The sequence below is a fragment of the Aedes albopictus genome, chromosome 2, assembly GCF_035046485.1.
Source record: "Aedes albopictus strain Foshan chromosome 2, AalbF5, whole genome shotgun sequence".
Classification (NCBI taxonomy): domain Eukaryota; kingdom Metazoa; phylum Arthropoda; class Insecta; order Diptera; family Culicidae; genus Aedes; species Aedes albopictus.
In genome coordinates, this window is record NC_085137.1 from 412001341 (window position 1) to 412020517 (window position 19177).

Consider the following 19177-nt stretch of genomic DNA (forward strand, 5'->3'; position numbering starts at 1 on the left):
CACTCTTTCTCACCATGAAGGCTGTGTGTAATGTGTATTTTTTTATCTTCTCACTTAGCGCTCTGAGGTGCATGCCATCTCTGCCTCCAGGGAGACTTTCAGGTAGTTATCTAAAAAAATATTCAGTAAATAGTTAAAGGATTCCTCCCAGTATGTCTTGCAGAGATTCCTTTGGTATTCCTTCTAGGGGTTTCTTCAGGGATTCTTCTTTGTTTTGAGAGTTCCCAAATGAATACTTCGAGGGATTATTTTTGGAAAATTTTCATATGTATTTTTTAGGAATTGACTCAACGTTACCTTTAGAAAGTCTTCTATATATTCCCTTAGGAAAAACAAATCTCTCATATCACTGGGAAAATCTTCCATTGACTTCTCCTGAAATTGTTCCATGAATACTAGAGATTACCGTCTCAATGTACCAATAGCCGCTCGTGTTTCAATAGCCGCTCATCGTCTTAATAAATATGTTCATTGGCATAAATATGTACGATTGTCTTCATCCGGATATTATTCGGCCCCTATATTTTGAATATCCATGGAAAAAAAATTGTATTTTAGATTTCAAGATTGTTTATCTTGAATCTAAAAGTATTTTAGATTCAAGATTGTTTTATCTTTCCATGAATTTCTTCAGAAATTCTTTCATGGATTTGTTCATAACACCTACGATTTCATTTTGGAAAATCATCCACAGATTTCTCAAGAAGCTTTTTCAGGGATTTCTTGAAAAAATATCTCAAGTACATATTCTTTCAGAATTCCTGCAAGAATTACTCTATGAATTCCATTGGAAATTCTCGCTGAAATGTCTCTCGGATTTTCACCAGGTATTTATCCGGATATTCCAGCAGCAATTCTTCCAGGGATTCCAACATGTCCTGAAAATTTTCTTACAGATCTTCTGAGATATATTGTGATTGAACTTCTACAAAAAACTTTAGGTAAAGATAAGTTGAGGTAACACCAATTGAACTAATCGCCGGAAATTGGTAAAATAAATCGTTTGAGGATTTCTGAAAACCTTTGAAACACAATTAAGTATTTTTGAAAACAAAATTCAATTAGCTTAGCACGACTACTTGCATAAATCGTGGATGCAGTATTAAAACAAAAATAAAAATCAATTAAACTAAAAATTCAGAAAAAAAAAGAAATTTATGTTTAAAATCTGGAATGTCATTTCCCATTATTGTGCTGGTCTTAATGAGATCTCTGAAATGCAAAATGTTTTTGAACTCATGCTCATATAAGAGAAACAAATTTGAGAAAATTCTTGGGCGACTTCCGTTGAAATTCCTAAAGAAATACATGAATGAAAAATTTTCGAAGAAACTAAAAAAAATAGGAGGAAATTTGTTTCTTTGAGACACCTACTTTTGTACAAACTTTGAGAGATAAAATGAATTACCGCAAACTTTTGCAGAATAATAATGTCCAATTGTCGTGGGATGCCAATCAGGATGCTTGCCAAGGGCGGCGAGGGACCACGCTACAACTCTGTACACAATGATAAGTTTTTGTTCCATAATATGAAGAAGAATCTGAGATTGATTGATTTGATTTATCTTTATTTGAGAGACTTTCAGCCCTTGGCTGGTTCGTCTCTCGAATCTGAGATTGCCATCTTAGTAGCAACAGAGCAATGGCGGATATTTCCTCGATCGTCCCGTTCGCCCTTAAACTGCATCAAATCAGTTATCTGTTCAATTCATTTTGGTTTCCTCGTCATCTTGATGGCATAAGCACACAACTCTTAGATGACGGTCTTTTTATCGATTGACCCGTGAAACATGAGTAGGGACTTGTGAGAACCAGAGCTCTTTTGGACGCTTTCCATATAGACTCACCGTTTTGCAGCCCATCAATCAATCACAAACTGGGTGCTTCATTTTCAGCAAATATAACACACACTTGTTGATAGATATTCGGAACTATACGGAACTACATGGACCATTCTCATGCTGTTCTTTTTTGTTGAAGATTGATGTGAGCTACCCTAACAGTAGCCACTACCCAAACTAGGCAATATTGAACTCCTTACAATCACAGCACTACAAAGAACAGCAGCAATAAAACCAGGTCGGTAGGTGAAAATTTAAACTAATCAATAATGGCATCTTCTCAATCGCGTCCTTATTCAGCCTCAGGCTAGAGACTGAAGAAGGACAGCTGATAATCTTGGAGTAACACAAGGTCCACTACTTCTACCACTGCAGTGGAACAGGTGGTTCGTTAGCCAGTTGTACTAATCGCTACCGTCACTACACACCTATCTAGGCTGATCGGGAAAAGAAGTTGATATTGATGATCAACATCATACGGGGGCCCTGAAAAGCCCGTGGTATCTTATGCTATCTTCAGCTTGAATACGTTGAGTAGCTACCTCAACCATCACACCTGGTCCGCTCCACTTTATGGAATCGTTAACAAGTAAATACCCCAAGCGACACTGTTTGGTCATAAAATAATTCATATCGAAGAAAGATCACGAACAATAAAGACCGCAAAAATACCGGCAAAATCTTTGTACCGCTCACGTAAACCGCAGTTAACCGTTCCAGAACAAGGATAAAATAACCGTCTGCGGTGGAACGATCCTTGCATTCTAATGAGATCGACTCCCCGTATTCTCGAGATTACGTGGGCGGGACTGGAAGTCGTTGAACTGTGGTATTCCCGGTGCCCTGGCTGCAACTGTTGGATTGTTTGGAAAATCCAAAATCTTGTATAGGTAGTCCATCGGCAGAGCCGTGGTAACACTATGGCTAGGGTAAAATAATTTGCATAAATTTTATCGCTTGTCCAGAGGTATTGTGTTGATGGCGATATTAAATGGGGTCGACACACAACAGTGGGTCATAAATCATGTGACGGTAAGAACAAGCGTGATCTTTCTTGATCATGTCAAAATGTTCTTAGGTTAACCTTCGAGTGATCGCGCTGTTGTATTTTGAACAACACGGGTTTAGCTAATTCTGGAGACTAATTGGCAAAATTATCCCTCTACGATTGGCTTTTCGGTCCGGATAAATTAAAAGCGGGGTGATTCTATTTCATCCGACGTTTCGGCCCTTGGTTTGGGCCTTCTTCAGGGAGGTTATAGGGGTACCGCTACGTGTTTGTCGCCGGTTGCTTGGCGTAGCGTTGTCGGGTTTGGTAGAATTAGTCTTGTGTTGGGAATGATTTATCCGGACCGAAAAGCCAATCGTAGAGGGATAGTTTTTAGTAAGTAATTCTATCTCGAAACTCAATAGAACACCAGTTATGTTCAAAACCTTATAGCTTAATATAGCTAATATTTTTATATTCATGAGATTTACAATGATCTAAACAACAGGCTTTGTCGCAGTGGTAATGTTACACCAAGATGAAAAAGAAGAAACCATTAAATACAAGATGTTTTTCGGCTACATGGCTACACGCAATCAAATCTTTTAAGTACCACTCAACATCATCCCCAACATGCCCATTTCATGTCCGCGATGCATTTCTATTAAATAGTAATGAAACTGAATTTCTCCTCCGGATTTATTGCATTTCTATCACTTCGTGAGTCGAACCGAAGACTTATCTATCAATGCCATCGGTCTAAACGTAATTTTCGATATTGGTGCATTCAAATTGCTACCGTCGTCGTCGTCATCGGTTACGTATTCGATCTGTTTGGCGTTACTATAGAGCAGCGCGGAGTATTTAGGTCCTCAAGGTGGTACATGAGCCACATGCCATCCATACTGACGATGCGATGCGATGTGCAAATCAAATGGTAATCAAGTTTGAGTAGCTTGAGCGCCTATACCCAATTTGTCTATATGTTCACACTTTTTTATTTATCGATTTATTTACCATAATAATGAGCATTTCTTCTTTCTTTCTTTCGTTTCCTTTTCGATTCGGCAGTCTGATGATCAAGGTGAAGAAGCGGTCACCAAAGCGCCACTTACCGGCATTCCACAGGTGGATTACGTGTGGGATCCCAATCTGCCACGAGAACTCAGAGGGTAAGTTTCGTTAGATTACCAAATAGGGGATGACGCCTGGTTAACTATGGTGTGATCGACGCTTGTCAAGATATACTAATTCATCAACAATTTCAAACACTTGTCAAATCAATCAATGTGCATCAGTGCAAGCTCCACTGCATCTGCATCTGTTTCTAACCGCAATCATGTAGGTACATTGTCATTGTAGAGATGAGATCTCCAAAATCACTCTAAAGTTCTCGACGAACCAATCGATCCGTTGACTCCGTTCCCTGTTAGACCCAACGATGCTCCCTAGCTACGTCATCAATAGCTGCTTTGTGATGAGAGTACTAGGGAAACACGTCTGCTCTCTCTAAACAAGTTATTAGGAATGACTTTATTATAATAGCCTTACAATCTACACAATGTCATGGCTTGCTTCTTCTCTCTTCACTCCTCCTCAAAGCGAAGTCCAAGCTTTCTCCGGAAATATTCGAGCTTGATCCGTCCTAGCGGCTTGGTCAGGACATCAGCCACCATATCGTTTGTTGGAACGTAGACAATAGACCGGCCCACATTTGTATGACGAGAAAGAAAAGTTGGAAAAAATCACGGGGCACCCTCTAGAATCGTGCCTTTAGATGAGAAGAACAATCTGTGAAAGATTCAGCTCAATCGGTTTAAAACTGAGCTGGCGCAAATGAGTTGAAGGTTTGTATGGGATTTTCAGTCCAAATATATGGGAAAATGGATGACCTACAGTCTCTCACTCAGTACGCCGGTTCAGCAAGTTCGATTTAGCTCAGAATTGAAAAAATGGTAGTTTATACCCTAAGGAACAACTTTGTAGAAGACCATATCATGATAAAACTTAATTTAGTTGCGGTTTCAGCTAACGAAAGCAGGATGAGGACATCTTCCCCCGGTTGTTACATGCAGCAGCTGTTTGCTGTTCGAAGCTTGCGCTCTACATCATAGGCAGCTATGTAATTCTTCATTGTTTCGATACCCGCCCATGTGCGTGAGCAATTGAAATGAAGGACAACATAGCCGCCTATGATGTAGAGTGCAAGTTTCGAACAGCAAACACGTGCTGCATGTAACTTGTCGATTCTTGCATTCTGTAACGCCGTTTTGTTCTGGTGTATACGCCGTCGTGAACTGTTGCTGGATTCCTTCGGATTCGCAAAATGATTTCATCTCGAAGCTCTTGAATTCTCCTCCTTGATCTGACCGTAGGTTTCTCTGCTTCTTTCAAAAACGATTTTCCACGGCTCTCACGAATTGCATGAAGCATCCAGGAACTTCCGACTTTTGCCTTAGAAAAAATACCGTCGTGTATCTGCTGTAGTCATCTATCAGCGTCAGAAAATACCGGCGTCCGCGTATTCATCGGTCCGCAAACGTCGCTATGGATTAGGTCCAGAATTGCCTTTGATCTGCGCTTTGCCTTCTTGGGAAACGGCAACCTCGTCGTGTTCCCTTCGATACAGCATTCATACGAACCGCTTCGAACATCGCATTCACTGATACCGGTTGCTAGTTCCAACTTCTCCAGCTTCACAATGGTCTCATTGTCGCGATGTCCTAACTTACGATACCAACCATGCACACAATCGGATTGCTAACATACCTTCATCGCTTGAACCGCCACATTGATGTTGTCGACGTAATACAGTCCACCTCGCGCTGCTGCCGTTATCGCCACAAATCCTCCTTTCTCGATGGTACACTTATTTGTTTCGAAAATGACCTTACCTCCTTTGCTTGTGAGCTTCAATACTGACAACAGATTGACGTCCAGGTCCGGCATGAACAGGGTCTCGCTCAGCTTCAGTGAATTCTTCTCGCCATGGTCATCCAATGTTTCCAACAGGCATGTTCCAGCACCTCTTGACATGATATGTTTTCCATCCGCAAGCGTGACTTCGACGACAACGCCCGGGTCCATGGTTAAAAACTTGGATTCTTCGTTGCACATGTGGCATGACGCTCCGGAATCAATGATCCACTCCGATCGTGGTTGTCCCCCATCGGCCTGTAGTCTTGATAGAAACGCAAATTCTCCTTTGGACTTCTCCGCAACCTTTGCGCTCTGGTGATTTCTGTGCTTCGGAGTTACCTTCTCCGCTTCTTCCGCGTCCTGCTGCTCCATCCACTGGCGACAATCCTTGCGTTTGTGCCCAGGTTTCTGGCAGAAGGGACACAAAATTGGCTTGTTCTTGAACTCCATTCTCAGCGCAGACTCCGCTCCGTTCGAGTTTCGCCGCCGAACTACAGTGTATCAAACAATTGTCCGTACAGCAATTTTTTGGTCAAAATAAAATTTCATTCAATTGATCATAACTTTTTTATACATCGATCAAATACGCTGAAATTTTGATCAATCATGCGCTATATATATAAAGCTCCATTGGTAAAATTTTGAGCGAGATCGAATGAGTTTTCTGAAAGTTATAGAACTTTTAGTAAAACTTATAAAATTTTTGAACACATTTTTAAAACATTATATCTCAATATGTACTCGATGAAACTTTTTCAATTTTTTCTGTGATACAACTTATACCTAAGGCTTTCATATGCAGCTTCGTTTGAGGTTTTATATTCACTACAAAAAATATGAAAAATCTGTATATGTTCAGAGTATCATTAGGAAATTTATCATATTTTGATCACTAAAAGTGCCAAGTGTTTTCAACGTTTTTAAATTCTCTTACTGTAATATTTTTATACAGGACCTACTAAACTACATATGAAGAGTAGGTCCTGTATAGTTTTCGTTCAGTTAATGCACTTTTATTGGTGGAAAACGTTTGGCAGGTTATATGTGCAAAATATGGTAAATTTTTAAACATCGTCAACTATATAAGCACATTTTTCATATTTGTTGCAGTGAATATAAAACATTAAAAGTAGCTGCATATGGAAGCCTTTGCATATTGGAAGCCTATAAACTGTAACACAAAAAAAAAATTGAAAAAGTTTCATCGAGTACATACACTCCCGTGCAAAAGTTTGGGGTCACCCCCTCAAAAACATGGAAATGTTTTTCGGTCATATCTCAGTCATCTTTCATTTAATCCACTCGTTCTTAGACTCTATCGAAAGATAAAGAGTTAGATTTGATTCGTAGGTACTTTTCATAAATTTTATATGAAATTTTTAGTACAAAAAGTTTACCTAAACTTACATATTTTTCCTAAATCTGTACGAAAAATTGTTTTCCGTGTAATTCGAAAGTGGGTCGAACAAATTTTAAAATTAAAGTTGCATTAGAACATTATTTCTATCCTCTTTGAGAGACATTCATTAGATTTTAGCGGAAAAAATCATAACATAATTTAAATTATCGAATTAGGTTTACACGTCACCGTGCAAAAGTTTGGGGTCACCCCTTAGTATGCTGCATCGTGCAAAAGTTTGGGGTCACCTTCCAAATGAAGTCTGAATCGGATTTTTGTTCAAATCGTCATTTTTTTTGGTGCAACTTCAATTCTTTCTTTGATAGTTGAATGGCAAGACAAATAAATGGTTATGAAATGTTCATAAACTAAGTTTTAGACTAAGTTAAAGTAGAAAATGGTAAATAAAACCCATACAAATCAGTTAAGTACGTTGTATAAAGTGCGAAAGAGGATGGAAGTGAAATGAAAATGACTAATTCGTGAATTCTACCCTATATAACTGTAAGTGTTATAACCACAAACATACCATTACCCCAAAATCCATAAGTTTCAGGAATGTTACACATTTTAATTTAAATGGCATTTTCATCAAAAAGTTATCCCTTTGCTTTGCCACCAAAACCCAAAATCTTTAATGTGATAGTACATTCGGAGAAATGACATTCGTTGTAATGGTTTTTGGGTTAATGGTGTATTTGTGGTTTTAATACATACAGTTATACAGGGTAGAATTCACGAATTAGTCATTGTTATCTCACTTTTTTTCCTCTTTTGCACTTTATATAACGAACTTAGCTGATTTAGTATGGATTTTATATACTATTTTCTACCTTAACATAGTCTATAACTTAGTTTATGAACATTTCATAACCATTTCTGTGTCTTGCCATTCAACTGTCATAGAAGGAATTGGAGTTGCACCAAAAAAAATGACGATTTGGATAAAAATCCGACTCAGACTTCATTTGAAAGGTGACCCCAAACTTTTGCACGATGCAGCATACTAAGGGGTGACCCCAAACTTTTGCACGGTTACGTGTAAACCTAATTCGATAATTTAAATTATGTTATGAATTTTTCCGCTAAAATCTAATGAATGGCTCTCAAAGAGGATAGAATTAGGGTTCTAATGCAACTTTAATTTTAAAATTTGTTCGACCCACTTTTGAATTACACGGAAAACAATTTTTCGTACAAATTTAGGAAAAATATGTAAGTTTAGGTAAACTTTTTATACTAAAAATTTCATATGAAATTTGTGCAAAGTACCTACGAATCAAATCTAACTCTTTATCTGTCGATAGAGTCTAAGAACGATTGGATTAAATGAAAGATGACTGAGTTATGACCGAAAAACATTTCCATGTTTTTGAGGGGGTGACCCCAAACTTTTGCACGGGAGTGTACAGTGATATAATGTTTTAAAAATAGTGTTCAAACATTTTATAAATTTTATTAAAAGTTCTATAACTTTCAGAAAACTTATTCGATCTCGCTCAAAATTTTAAAAATGGAGCTTCGATGCATGGTGCATGATTGATTAAAATTTCAGCGTATTTGATTGATGTATAAAAAACTTATGATCAGTTGAATGAAAACTTATTTTGACCAACAAATTGCTGTACGGACAATTGTTTGATACACTGTACTTCATCAACCAGCTTACTTCGCACGAACTCCATCGCCAAATCGGTATTCGGACGTCCCTCTACACTGAACGAAAACCCCATCCCAAAATCGACTGATTTGTCCGACCATCCAGTCCAAATTACCAAAATCGTGTTTTCGAATGACGAATCAGTCATACGGCAATCATCCTAAAAAGCGGATGACGATCATCTTATGCGCGTATGAGTCGACGCACGCTATTGTCGAATTCGTTTTTGATTCAGTTCCAACCTGGGTTGGAACTGGATGAGATCACAGTTTCAACCCCAACCCGACTTCGGTTTCGCTTGTACTAAAGTTTGTTTGAGTTTGTTTGACGTTTGTTTGTTTACACATTTTCCGCCAATCCAGTTCCAACCCAGGTTCAAAAACGAATTCGACATATGTGAATGAATATTAGTTGCAGAGCGAAGGCTACACAGATGCATCGAATTTATTCATCGATAGCGTAACAAGTTCCTTGATCGTGACACCCGGGTCGTTGACGAAGTTGCTTCGCATGTCTTGGACATGCTAACTTTTTTGAAAAGGATGCCCGCGAGGGTATCCTGGCAACCAAGTACATCATTTTTGATAAAGATAGCGGTGCCATTAATGTTATCAATCGCTAAAAAAGAAGGTTGCTCGACCATATGGTCGACATTCTATTTTCATATCACTGTCATCCGGTTTTAGGATGACATCATTCGGTCGGTAGGCCATACGGTTTCCGACCGAATGTCGTTAAGGGGCGTGATCGTATCGCCTCTCAGTCGATCTTGGGCGGGGAGTTTCGTTCAGTGTAGTGCTGTGACGAGCGTTGAAAAATAATCAGGTAGACTGCTGAGTACGATGTTTACCTTCACATCCTTGTCGAGCTCTTGACCAGCGATCGCGAGTTACTCGAAATGGTCCTCCATCCGGCTAACGTATGCTTCAATATCTTCGCCGTCAACGTATTCCATCCGCATCGCATCATCTTCCTGAGGATACTGGTTTTGCTGGTACGTCCCTGCTTCTCGTGAGCACTCCGGATCGACTCCCATGCTACCTTGGCAGTTTTCGTTTTCTTGATGAGGCTGTACTGGGTAGACTCGACAAGAAACCCAAATCGTGGCCCTTGCTCGTTTGTCTCCGTCATCCCACTCCGCAAGATCCGCTTCGTAGACTTGAGTAGACGCTGTACCAAGTCGGTCCCCTGGTCGAACTCCAGGTTCCACGTACCTCCAAAGCATCTCTCGAACCAGCAAAAGCTCAACTTCAAACTTCCAGTCCGAATATATGACGTCGTTGAGTTTCTTGACTCCAACTTTTTCCATTTTTTTGAACAACTTTTACGTAAAAAAATTTACAGTTCAGTGCAGACTTGATGCACTCAGGCTCATAACCTGCGGAGAGTACTAGGGAAACACGTCTGATCTCTCTGAACAAATGATTAGGAATGACTTTATTATATTAGCTTTACAACTTTACAATCTACACAATGCAAGACACAATGTCATGGCTTGCTTCTTCCGTTGCTTCTCTTCACTTTGACGGTATTCCAGAAGTCCTCAAGAAGAGCTTGATCGAGCATGCCCACGTTCAACTACGCTGCCTCTAGATTCTCTCCACTGATCTATCTGAAGAAATAAATAAGTAAAATCGTTTTCTTACATCTACCATGTCCAACAGCGCAAATCTATCCAGCTACCCATTCTTGGACTCGGTACCAGCGGAGGAGGACATCGGGTTCACCTGCGATCCCAAACTACACGACGGATTCTACGCGTCCATCAAGTACAACTGTCAGGTTGGTATTTTCGCTGTTTATGCCTTTCTAGCGAACAACTCGACTAAAGTGTTTCTTTTTTCCCGCCGTAGCTGTACCACCACTGCATCCACGGAATACGTTATGACTTCCTGTGTGCCAACTATACAGCGTTCGATCAGAAGACCTTCATTTGCCATTTTGCCTCCGAAGTGGACTGTAAAAACTCACCGAAATACTGGTTTAGGTTTGTGCGCTAGGACTTTGGACCACATGTTCTACCAGAATTTCGATTAATCCAATCTTATTTTCACCTTTCCAGAAATGAACCTCTGTACAAAGCAACGACGACTACCACGCAGAAGCCGGCACCGACTCAACCGACAACGGCGGCACCCACCACGGTATCGTCCAGGCCGAAACCGTTGAGAAAACCGGTGCGCAGACGACGTCCGCAGGATTACTACTATGACGAGGAAGACTACGAAGACGATTACTACGAGGAACGTCCACGGCGCAGGAAGAATCGTCCACGTAACCGACGGCCGTACTACGAGGACGAGTACGAGGATGACGAGCGGTTCGATCGACGACCAGCCGATCGCTACCGGGAACGCGACAGAGATCGGGACATAGACGACGAAGACTACGAGGACCGTCGAACGTACCGTACGAAGAACCGCAACCGCAACAATGATCGACGCAACGGAGACGATGATCGGCGTTATGGGTACGATGATCGCAGGAGGGATCGAGATCGAAGCCCGGTCGACAACGATCGTCGCAAGCCGGTCGACGACGATCGCCGCAAGCCGGTTGATGATGATCGCCGCAAGCTGGTTGACGATGATCGGCGCGTTATGTATGACGAGGAGAAACGTTCATCGTCGAGCGATCGACGTAGGAGACCGTCTGCTAGTGAGGACAGGAAGGTCTCCGAGAGAAGACCGACTAGCGATGATCGGCGATCTTTTTCGGGCGACGAAGTCAAAAGAAGGCCTTCGGAGGAAAGAAGTGGAGGCAGGAGGCCTTACAATGACGATCGCCGTTTCGACTACGACGACGAAGATGAAGATTATAGTCCTCGACGACCAGAGAAGAAATCCCGCCCACAAAGCGATATTGTGACGGTGAAGCCTTCAGGGTCTACAATCTACGATAGACCACGTGCAGCCCCGAGGATCAATCGGCCAGTTCCGTTGAATGAGAAGACCAAGTACTCGTATTCCAATCCGGATCCACCGAAGAAGAAACCATCCACCACGCAAGCTCCAGCTGAGGAACCAGAACCTGAGTACTACGATGAGTACGAAGATGAGCCGAAGAAACCGGAACCTGTGGTCGATAAACGAAAGGCAACTGATGTGGGTAGCCGAGATCGTAACGGTAACGCCGAGGATAAAAGACAAAGCGCTTCTTCGGATGTGGTCTACTACGACGATGTGATTGTGCCAAAGGACTCTCTTCCCCAAAAACCAGTTCCGGGAAACGTGAAGAAGCCGGAAGGGACCGATAGGATCAACAGTCGGGACAACTCCGAGTTGAACCATCGGTATAATGAGAAAATCCGACAAACTCAGCGAGTTTCCAAGCCAGAGAATGTAGCGGTTTCCCAAAGGGCTAGACCAGCATATTTGGATGAAGATCCATCGGAAGCAAGACAACCAAGTCCTCCCAAATCACCGGCCAACATATACAGTAACTTCAAAAACAAAAAGCAGACTCCTCCAACCGAAAGTCGAAAACCATCCGGATCCAATCAGAATATCCGAGACTACGACGCTACCAGCAACCCAGCAGAAGCCGCACGCCCAATAATCCGAGCAACAAAACGGCCATTCCTTCCCAGCCGGGGAGGTAACCCCTACGCAGCCCGAGGACTTCAGCCGGTTGGTGTAGCGAAGCAAGCTCAAACCCCGTCACGGCAGCCACCTCCACCAAGCACCGAGTCCGAACGGCCATCTCCGTTCCGCATCGACGTCGGCAGCTCACCGGTAAGTTCCGTCCAGTTGGGCACACAGACCAGTACCGTCCGGCCACCCAACGAAAACCGCGTGAAAACCTTGGACCAGCTGTACGACGAAGAGTTCGATGTTACGCTGAACGATGCCCTGAACCCCACATTGAAACCCCTGACCCGAAGTGCGCCGGCGCAAAGCTTCTTCCGTAATCGCTACATCCACCAGAGTTCCGACTCGGAATTCGTCCCGTTCGAACCCAGCTACGCTCCGTCCGAGTTCCGGCGGGCGGCCGTACGGCCTCCATCGGCCTTCGGCCATCAGATGCAACAACCGACGGTCTACATCAGCCAGGTGCGGGGTCACCCTGGTCACGGCCGGTACGAGTATGAGTACGAATATTAAACGGTGCGAAGAACCTACCCAAGTAATCAAAAGTTCGATTTTCTACAATAAAACTTTTTCGAGTTCTGGAAAAATTTAAAAATGCTCACGAATAACTTTAGACTGCATAGTGTACATAAAAGTACTTATAAAAACATGAAAGTTCTCACTGAGTTCTGAGAAGCGCTTTAGGCCACTTTCAAGCTTAATAAGAGTTTCATAAGCGTTTCTTGGAAATTTACCGTCTGACAAATTTCGTGTGAGTATCCTAAGCTTTTTAAAAATATTTGACAGCTCCAAACAACTCCATATCAAAGTTTTTCCACAAATGGTTGTTTCGAAATTCAGGCATAATAAACTTTTTTAAGGAAACAGAGTTTCATTCGAACTTCTGGTTACTTGGGTTTTCCAGATCGAACCACCAGAGTGAAGTAACTTTTAATTTATTGAACAAACGCGAGCCTTTTCCTATACGTACTGAGAGGCAAAGCGCACAAGGATCTAAGGAAATTATTTATTACTCAAGCCAGCTGTGCGTGGGAGGGACCGGGGTCCCCTTGGGTGACCTCAGCGGGGAGTGCGAGTAAATTCTGGATGCGTCGCTAGATGCAACACCATATGCCAACACAAAAGTGATTCAAATTATTTCATTCGATGGAGCCGTGCGGAACCACCGGAGGAAATGCGTATAAAATTATTTTTTGATATGAAATGAAAACAAAAAAAACATGCAAAACTCTTACCTGTACATATATTTCTGCCCTATTCTTAAAGATAAATACTCAATAAAGGTGATATTGACGTAATAATACTACTTTGCGACAAATTTTTCAAAGCGAAGAAGGAACATTATAACTACACGTGACGCGAAACAAACACACACAAAAAAAAAACAGAATGCGTACTGCAATATAAATACATTAAACATACACATAATTTAGTAATAAGGGAAAAAACAAAAGTTACAAAAAATAACTGTGTATTGTACATTGGAAATCGATTATACGAAAAGATTGATGAAAAAAGCAAGACATCAAGAAAAAAATAAGGTTGAGAGAAGATGGAAAACAAACTGTAGAATAAAAATATATAGAACTGTAGCTTGCTAACATGATCGATTCGAGAACAAGAAGAATAACAGGTCTTTCTGTAAGTGAGAAGATGAAATAAAGAAAATTAAATTTTCCCATAAATCTGGCTCAGCGTTCTTAGTCAATATCACAATCATGATCCCTGTTGGGGATATTAAGCCATTGCGTCCAATAAGCTGAACTTTTGTAGCATGTCCCGTTTTGATATTTGCTTCTAGCTAGATAATTACCATGTGTCAAGTAATCAGCATCTGCCGCGACGCGTCGTCTCCCAGTCAAGTGCAATTGAATTTATAAACCCTAAGACCTTCCCAGGTTCTGCAGACCAGATCTCACTGGGTTGCAAGCAGGCTCGGATTGTGGGGCCCGGGGCCCGAGCGGATATGGGGGACCTCGGAGAGATGAGCAAAATATTTGTTTTCTTTATTTTCGAACAGTTGGATGAAATATAAAGCTAATGTTAGCAACCAAAAAAGGGCTTAGTGGGGGCCCCTAAAATGTGAGGGCCCGGAGCCCTGCCCCCCGTCCTTAGATCCGGCCCTGGTTGCAAGCAACAACTATTTAGAAATCTTTGCCTACGCGTGCACAAAGCACCATAACTGCAAAGCAGATGTTCCGAGGTTTCACGTTCCGTATTACAGAAACGACAGATATCACTCTGAATCTGGCCAATATTTTTCAAGTGATACCTGCTCTAGCAGTGTCCAGTTACTAGGTCAATGTATGTACGTACATAGAGCTCTCTTGTTGAGTTCTAACAGCTTTTTGGTTTTATAAGCATTTGGTGTTTATTCATCCATGAAGATTTCATTTTCTAATATTTTTAGTATTTTTTTCATCAGGATTAAAAAAAAACTTGTTCAAAACACCTCAGAAATCTACATAATTATACAGAATTTGAAAGTTGTTATAATGTACAGGAACAATTTTTGTAAGTGTTCCTGGAGAATAAAACATTTTGGAACTCGGAAATCTTTTGAGAAGTTTTTAATCGAGTAGATTTCAAAGTATTTTTAGTGAATATTTAAGATTTATTTTTACTTAAATTGTAAAAGAAGGAGTCTTTTTTTTTTTGACTGGATAAGAAAATGTTTCTGTTAAATTTAACCATAGAAAAAAATCATGAATTTTCTTATAGTTCGTCAAACTGTTCATGTGGACATTTCAGATAAGTTTCCAGGAGAATGACAAATTTCGGTTATCGCTAGGAGTGGTTTGGAAAACACAGGAAAGACATTCGCTAAACCCCCTTTCCAGTTTTTAGGGTTAACCACTACCAAACCCTCATCCGCCAACCCCAAGAGTCACAATTTGGAAACAATTTTTTTCTGTATACAACGCTCTCAAAATTAGAGAAAAAAAATCGGCTGCGTCGGTATTTTTAAGCTACGACTTAAATTTAATGTACATGCCATCATTGTTTACGAAATGAGAGTCAAATAAAAAAAGAATCATTGATTGCCGAAAAACCCTCCCTCAGTAAATTCTGGCATTCAACGTATTCAAATGTTTTTTAGACAAATATGGTCTTCTACAAAGTTGTTCCTAATAATAAGGCCCTCTTTCCAATGTGCATATTTTCAAAGAAATTGGGAACCAATTTTTTTTTATTTGCAAGAATAAGGCTGGAACAAATCTCATTTTCTACTTTCGTTACTTTGCTTGTTGACTCGTCAAGGGGGGGGGATGATAAATAATAAATGTATTTGATGAAAAATTACCCGAACAATTAAGAAAAATCGTCACACTAATTATATTTGTTAAGAAATTTTCTCGACGACTCTAATTGGGTTTTTAAATTTTGAAAAAAATATTGATTTTGCAATGTTACACGAAAGAGCACCTTTTTCTGAGTCACTATATTTTTTTTCAGATTTTTAGAACTCCATTTTGATACCTAAAATCTATTTCAAAGAGATTTTTTGAAATCACTTTTTGACAGCTGGGCAACTGCTTGACAGCTCCGCCCAGTACAAAATCCGACGAGGGGTGATTTAACAAATCGCTCCCATACAAACTTCAAATCGATTTTTAAATATGTTCCCGGGCACCAAAAATCATGAAAATTTGGATTTCGGCCCAGTTTGGCACGCAGATTTAGAATATGGAATTATCTCAACACCGTTAAAGAAGCCAATTTCACTTAAATTTTTTTAAATTTCCTAAATAATTAATTTGTGTCCCTCCTTAAAAATGTCGAAATCCGACAGAAAATTTCCGAGGGGTGGGTGACATAGGAGAAAATCAAAATTTGTGTCAGCCTAACTAGGGTATGTGTACCATTCCTTGACCTAATTTGCAAGCCGCCTTGACAAGTTTGACCATAACTCATGAATTAATAGCACTAGAAATAATATGTTGACCCTATTACACACTCTAGGCAATGCATGTTTCACCAATTGGAAGTAAACTTACGTAAATATTCAAGAATTTACTTAATTAAGCTGAAAAGATTCGATGCGATGGTATGCAACGTTGGTCTATGGTACAAAAATTGGCCTATTAGTGGATACAACGTTGGCCTATTGCTTTTCATGCACTAGAACCACTTATTATCTCATTTTTTCAATATTTCTGCTGAAGTATTATCTCTGTTTGTTCACCAATCATACTTTAAATTACATTTTCGGGGCCAAATTTTCAAAAAACTATAAATAAATCACTTTAACTAAAGTTCTTCTTAATTTAGTAACGAAAACAACGCAACCCTATTATTGTGTTATATTTTTACAATCACCGTACACAAAATCTTTCTTCCTGTTTGTTCTTTCTGGTTCTTACGCAAGAAATGTTGTTGACGTCTTTTTACCGTTGTATTTGACGTCACTTTACTGATGGGCCAAGATTTGGCTATTTCCCATGTTGGTCCCGAATGTTTGTTTACATTAAGATTTCCAAAAATCCTTCTGTAGTTTTAAGGGTTATTACATTTGACGTTTGGTTGACATCTTAATTAAACAATATATTGTTTTCTATTTGAATAAAATGTTTACTAACTTTATTGATGGTCAGTAGGGGTAGTCGGGGTAATTTGGCCAATGGGGCAATTTGAGCATCTCATAAAAATCATCTAAAATCTAATATTTTTAACAAACCGACCTTACAGCTCTACTACTGGTCTGATATAGAAGCCATTGAAACGTTAGAACGAATTAGTTCAAGCCCACAGTAAATTAGAAAAATAAAATTGAAAAACGTTGGCCGAATTACCCCGAAGAGGGCTGAATAAAAACACCACATAAGACTCCTTTTGTTCAAATACATTAGATAGCTTTAAAATTAGTTTATTTTCTGTATACATCAAGTTGACACACTACAATTCAATGTCTATCGGTGCATATTGAGTTTGTGTTACATTAGGCGAAAAAAATCTTCATTGAAAATTGGGTGCTCAAATTACCCCGACGGTTTAAAATCGACGAAAAAATCAAACTTTTTTCAAAAATCTTTTTTTGGCATATAAACACGAATTGACTTTGATATTTTCATGTATCTTGCGTAGTATTATCAGAATCATTATGATCATACGATGCACGAGAGATTTATCGTTGTTTTCTGCATGTTAAAACGACTTTTGCTTAGGGTGGCCAAACTACCCCGATTTACCCTAATGTGAATTAATTCATTTTTGTAATTGTAGCTTATTACGTTTCTATTATGTGCCATTAGTAGGCACATTCCTCGGGAGGTTAGTTCTAGTAAAGTGTCGTCTTCCAAGTTTGTGTTTTGGCAATAAGGCTTACGGTAATGATTTGCTTGAATGAAATTATCGGCTGTAAGCTACTACTCCCAATGTTTGGATAAATAAAATCATCCTGAGCTTACTTAGTATCAGTACATTTATAAATTGGTTTATTTTTTCACTGTCTACGTAGTTTATGAGCAGTCCCTAGCTAATTTTAAACCAATCAAAATAGTTATTAGAAATATTATTAATAACCGAATCATGCACTGGCTACAAGTACTCATGAACCTCTAAAACAAAGTTATGAAAAAGAGTGCACGAAATTAGGGACCCATATTTCGCCAACAACATAAATGTTGAAATAAAATAAGAAAACAACATTTTTAAGTAATTTTATTGCGTATAACAAAAAAACATATTGAATTGAAATAATCAAACAAAAATTGGGATATTTACTTTTGCTAGAGATCGAAATACTTGTTCATTTCCGTGAGTGTTGATTGTTTTGTATCTCTGAATATGGCATCTGCTATTTGCATACATTTGCAATTTATTTTTCAATTTTTGACATAAATCAAATTTTTCATTTCTTTTTTTTGTGAATTGTATTGAGATCAAATGTAGTTTTGAGGTTATAGCAAACTTCTGATGATTCCGCTGTTAATTAGATAATAATGCTCTCAGATGTCAGAAGTAAACGAAGTTTGGGCGCGCACGAAATTAGGGCACCCCACGGTATTAAGTAAGCTCAGGATGATTTTATTTATCCAAACATTGGGAGTAGTAACTTACAGCCGATAATTTCATTCAAGCAAATCATTACCGTAAGCCTTATTGCCAAAACACAAACTTGGAAGACGACACTTTACTAGAATTAATGTGCCAATTAATGGCACATAATAGAAACGTAATAAGCTACAATTACAAAAATGAATTAATTCACATTACTGACCATCAATAAAGTTAGTGAACATTTTATTCAAATAGGAAACAATATATTGTTTATTTAGATGTCAACCAAACGTCAAATATAATAACCCTTAAAACTACAGAAGGATTTTGGAAATCTTAATGTAAACAAACATTCGGGACCAACATGGGAAATAGCAAATATTCACTCATATACTCACAGACGTCGATTTTATCTACACTTTATGGTTTCATTGGTATTATACGAGTATGCTACGTTTTAAAAATTAACACATTTAGGCGAATTCTACGTCTTTTAGAGTGAGCGAAATTTGGAACCCGTGCACGAAATTTGGCACTTTCGAACAAATCAAAACTAATGCTGTAACTATCTTGTATAATGTGAAGTTGCCTAATTTACATTTTTCTTGGGAGCTACAGTGCCAGCACTAAATATTATCGAACAAATTAATCTGATATACTTTATGGTAAAATTTCAGGCGTTTATCAAACTTTGAGGATTCTTAAGTGCACGAAATATGGGCACCTCACGGTACCCACGCTTTTTGGACCATTTCATTGCAGAAACGGAGAATTGACCTT

The 19177-nt window shown here is 39.5% G+C and overlaps 2 protein-coding genes across 5 annotated transcripts in view; one reads left to right on the top strand and one right to left on the bottom strand.

The window, feature by feature from the left end:
• LOC134288478 (zinc finger CCCH domain-containing protein 18-like) overlaps positions 1-14082 on the top strand; it is a 282279-nt gene extending 268197 nt beyond the window's left edge. For all 4 annotated transcript variants that reach the window (XM_062853460.1, XM_062853463.1, XM_062853461.1 and 1 more), the window contains exons 5-8: positions 3901-4001; positions 10472-10589; positions 10661-10794; positions 10870-14082. In XM_062853460.1, the coding sequence (XP_062709444.1) occupies positions 3901-4001; positions 10472-10589; positions 10661-10794; positions 10870-12910 (2394 nt within the window). In that variant the 3' untranslated portion in view covers positions 12911-14082. The remainder of the gene's footprint in view (positions 1-3900; positions 4002-10471; positions 10590-10660; positions 10795-10869) is intronic.
• Positions 1-19177, bottom strand: part of LOC134288479 (uncharacterized) — a 429933-nt gene that overhangs the window by 27215 nt on the left and 383541 nt on the right. The window lies entirely within an intron of this gene.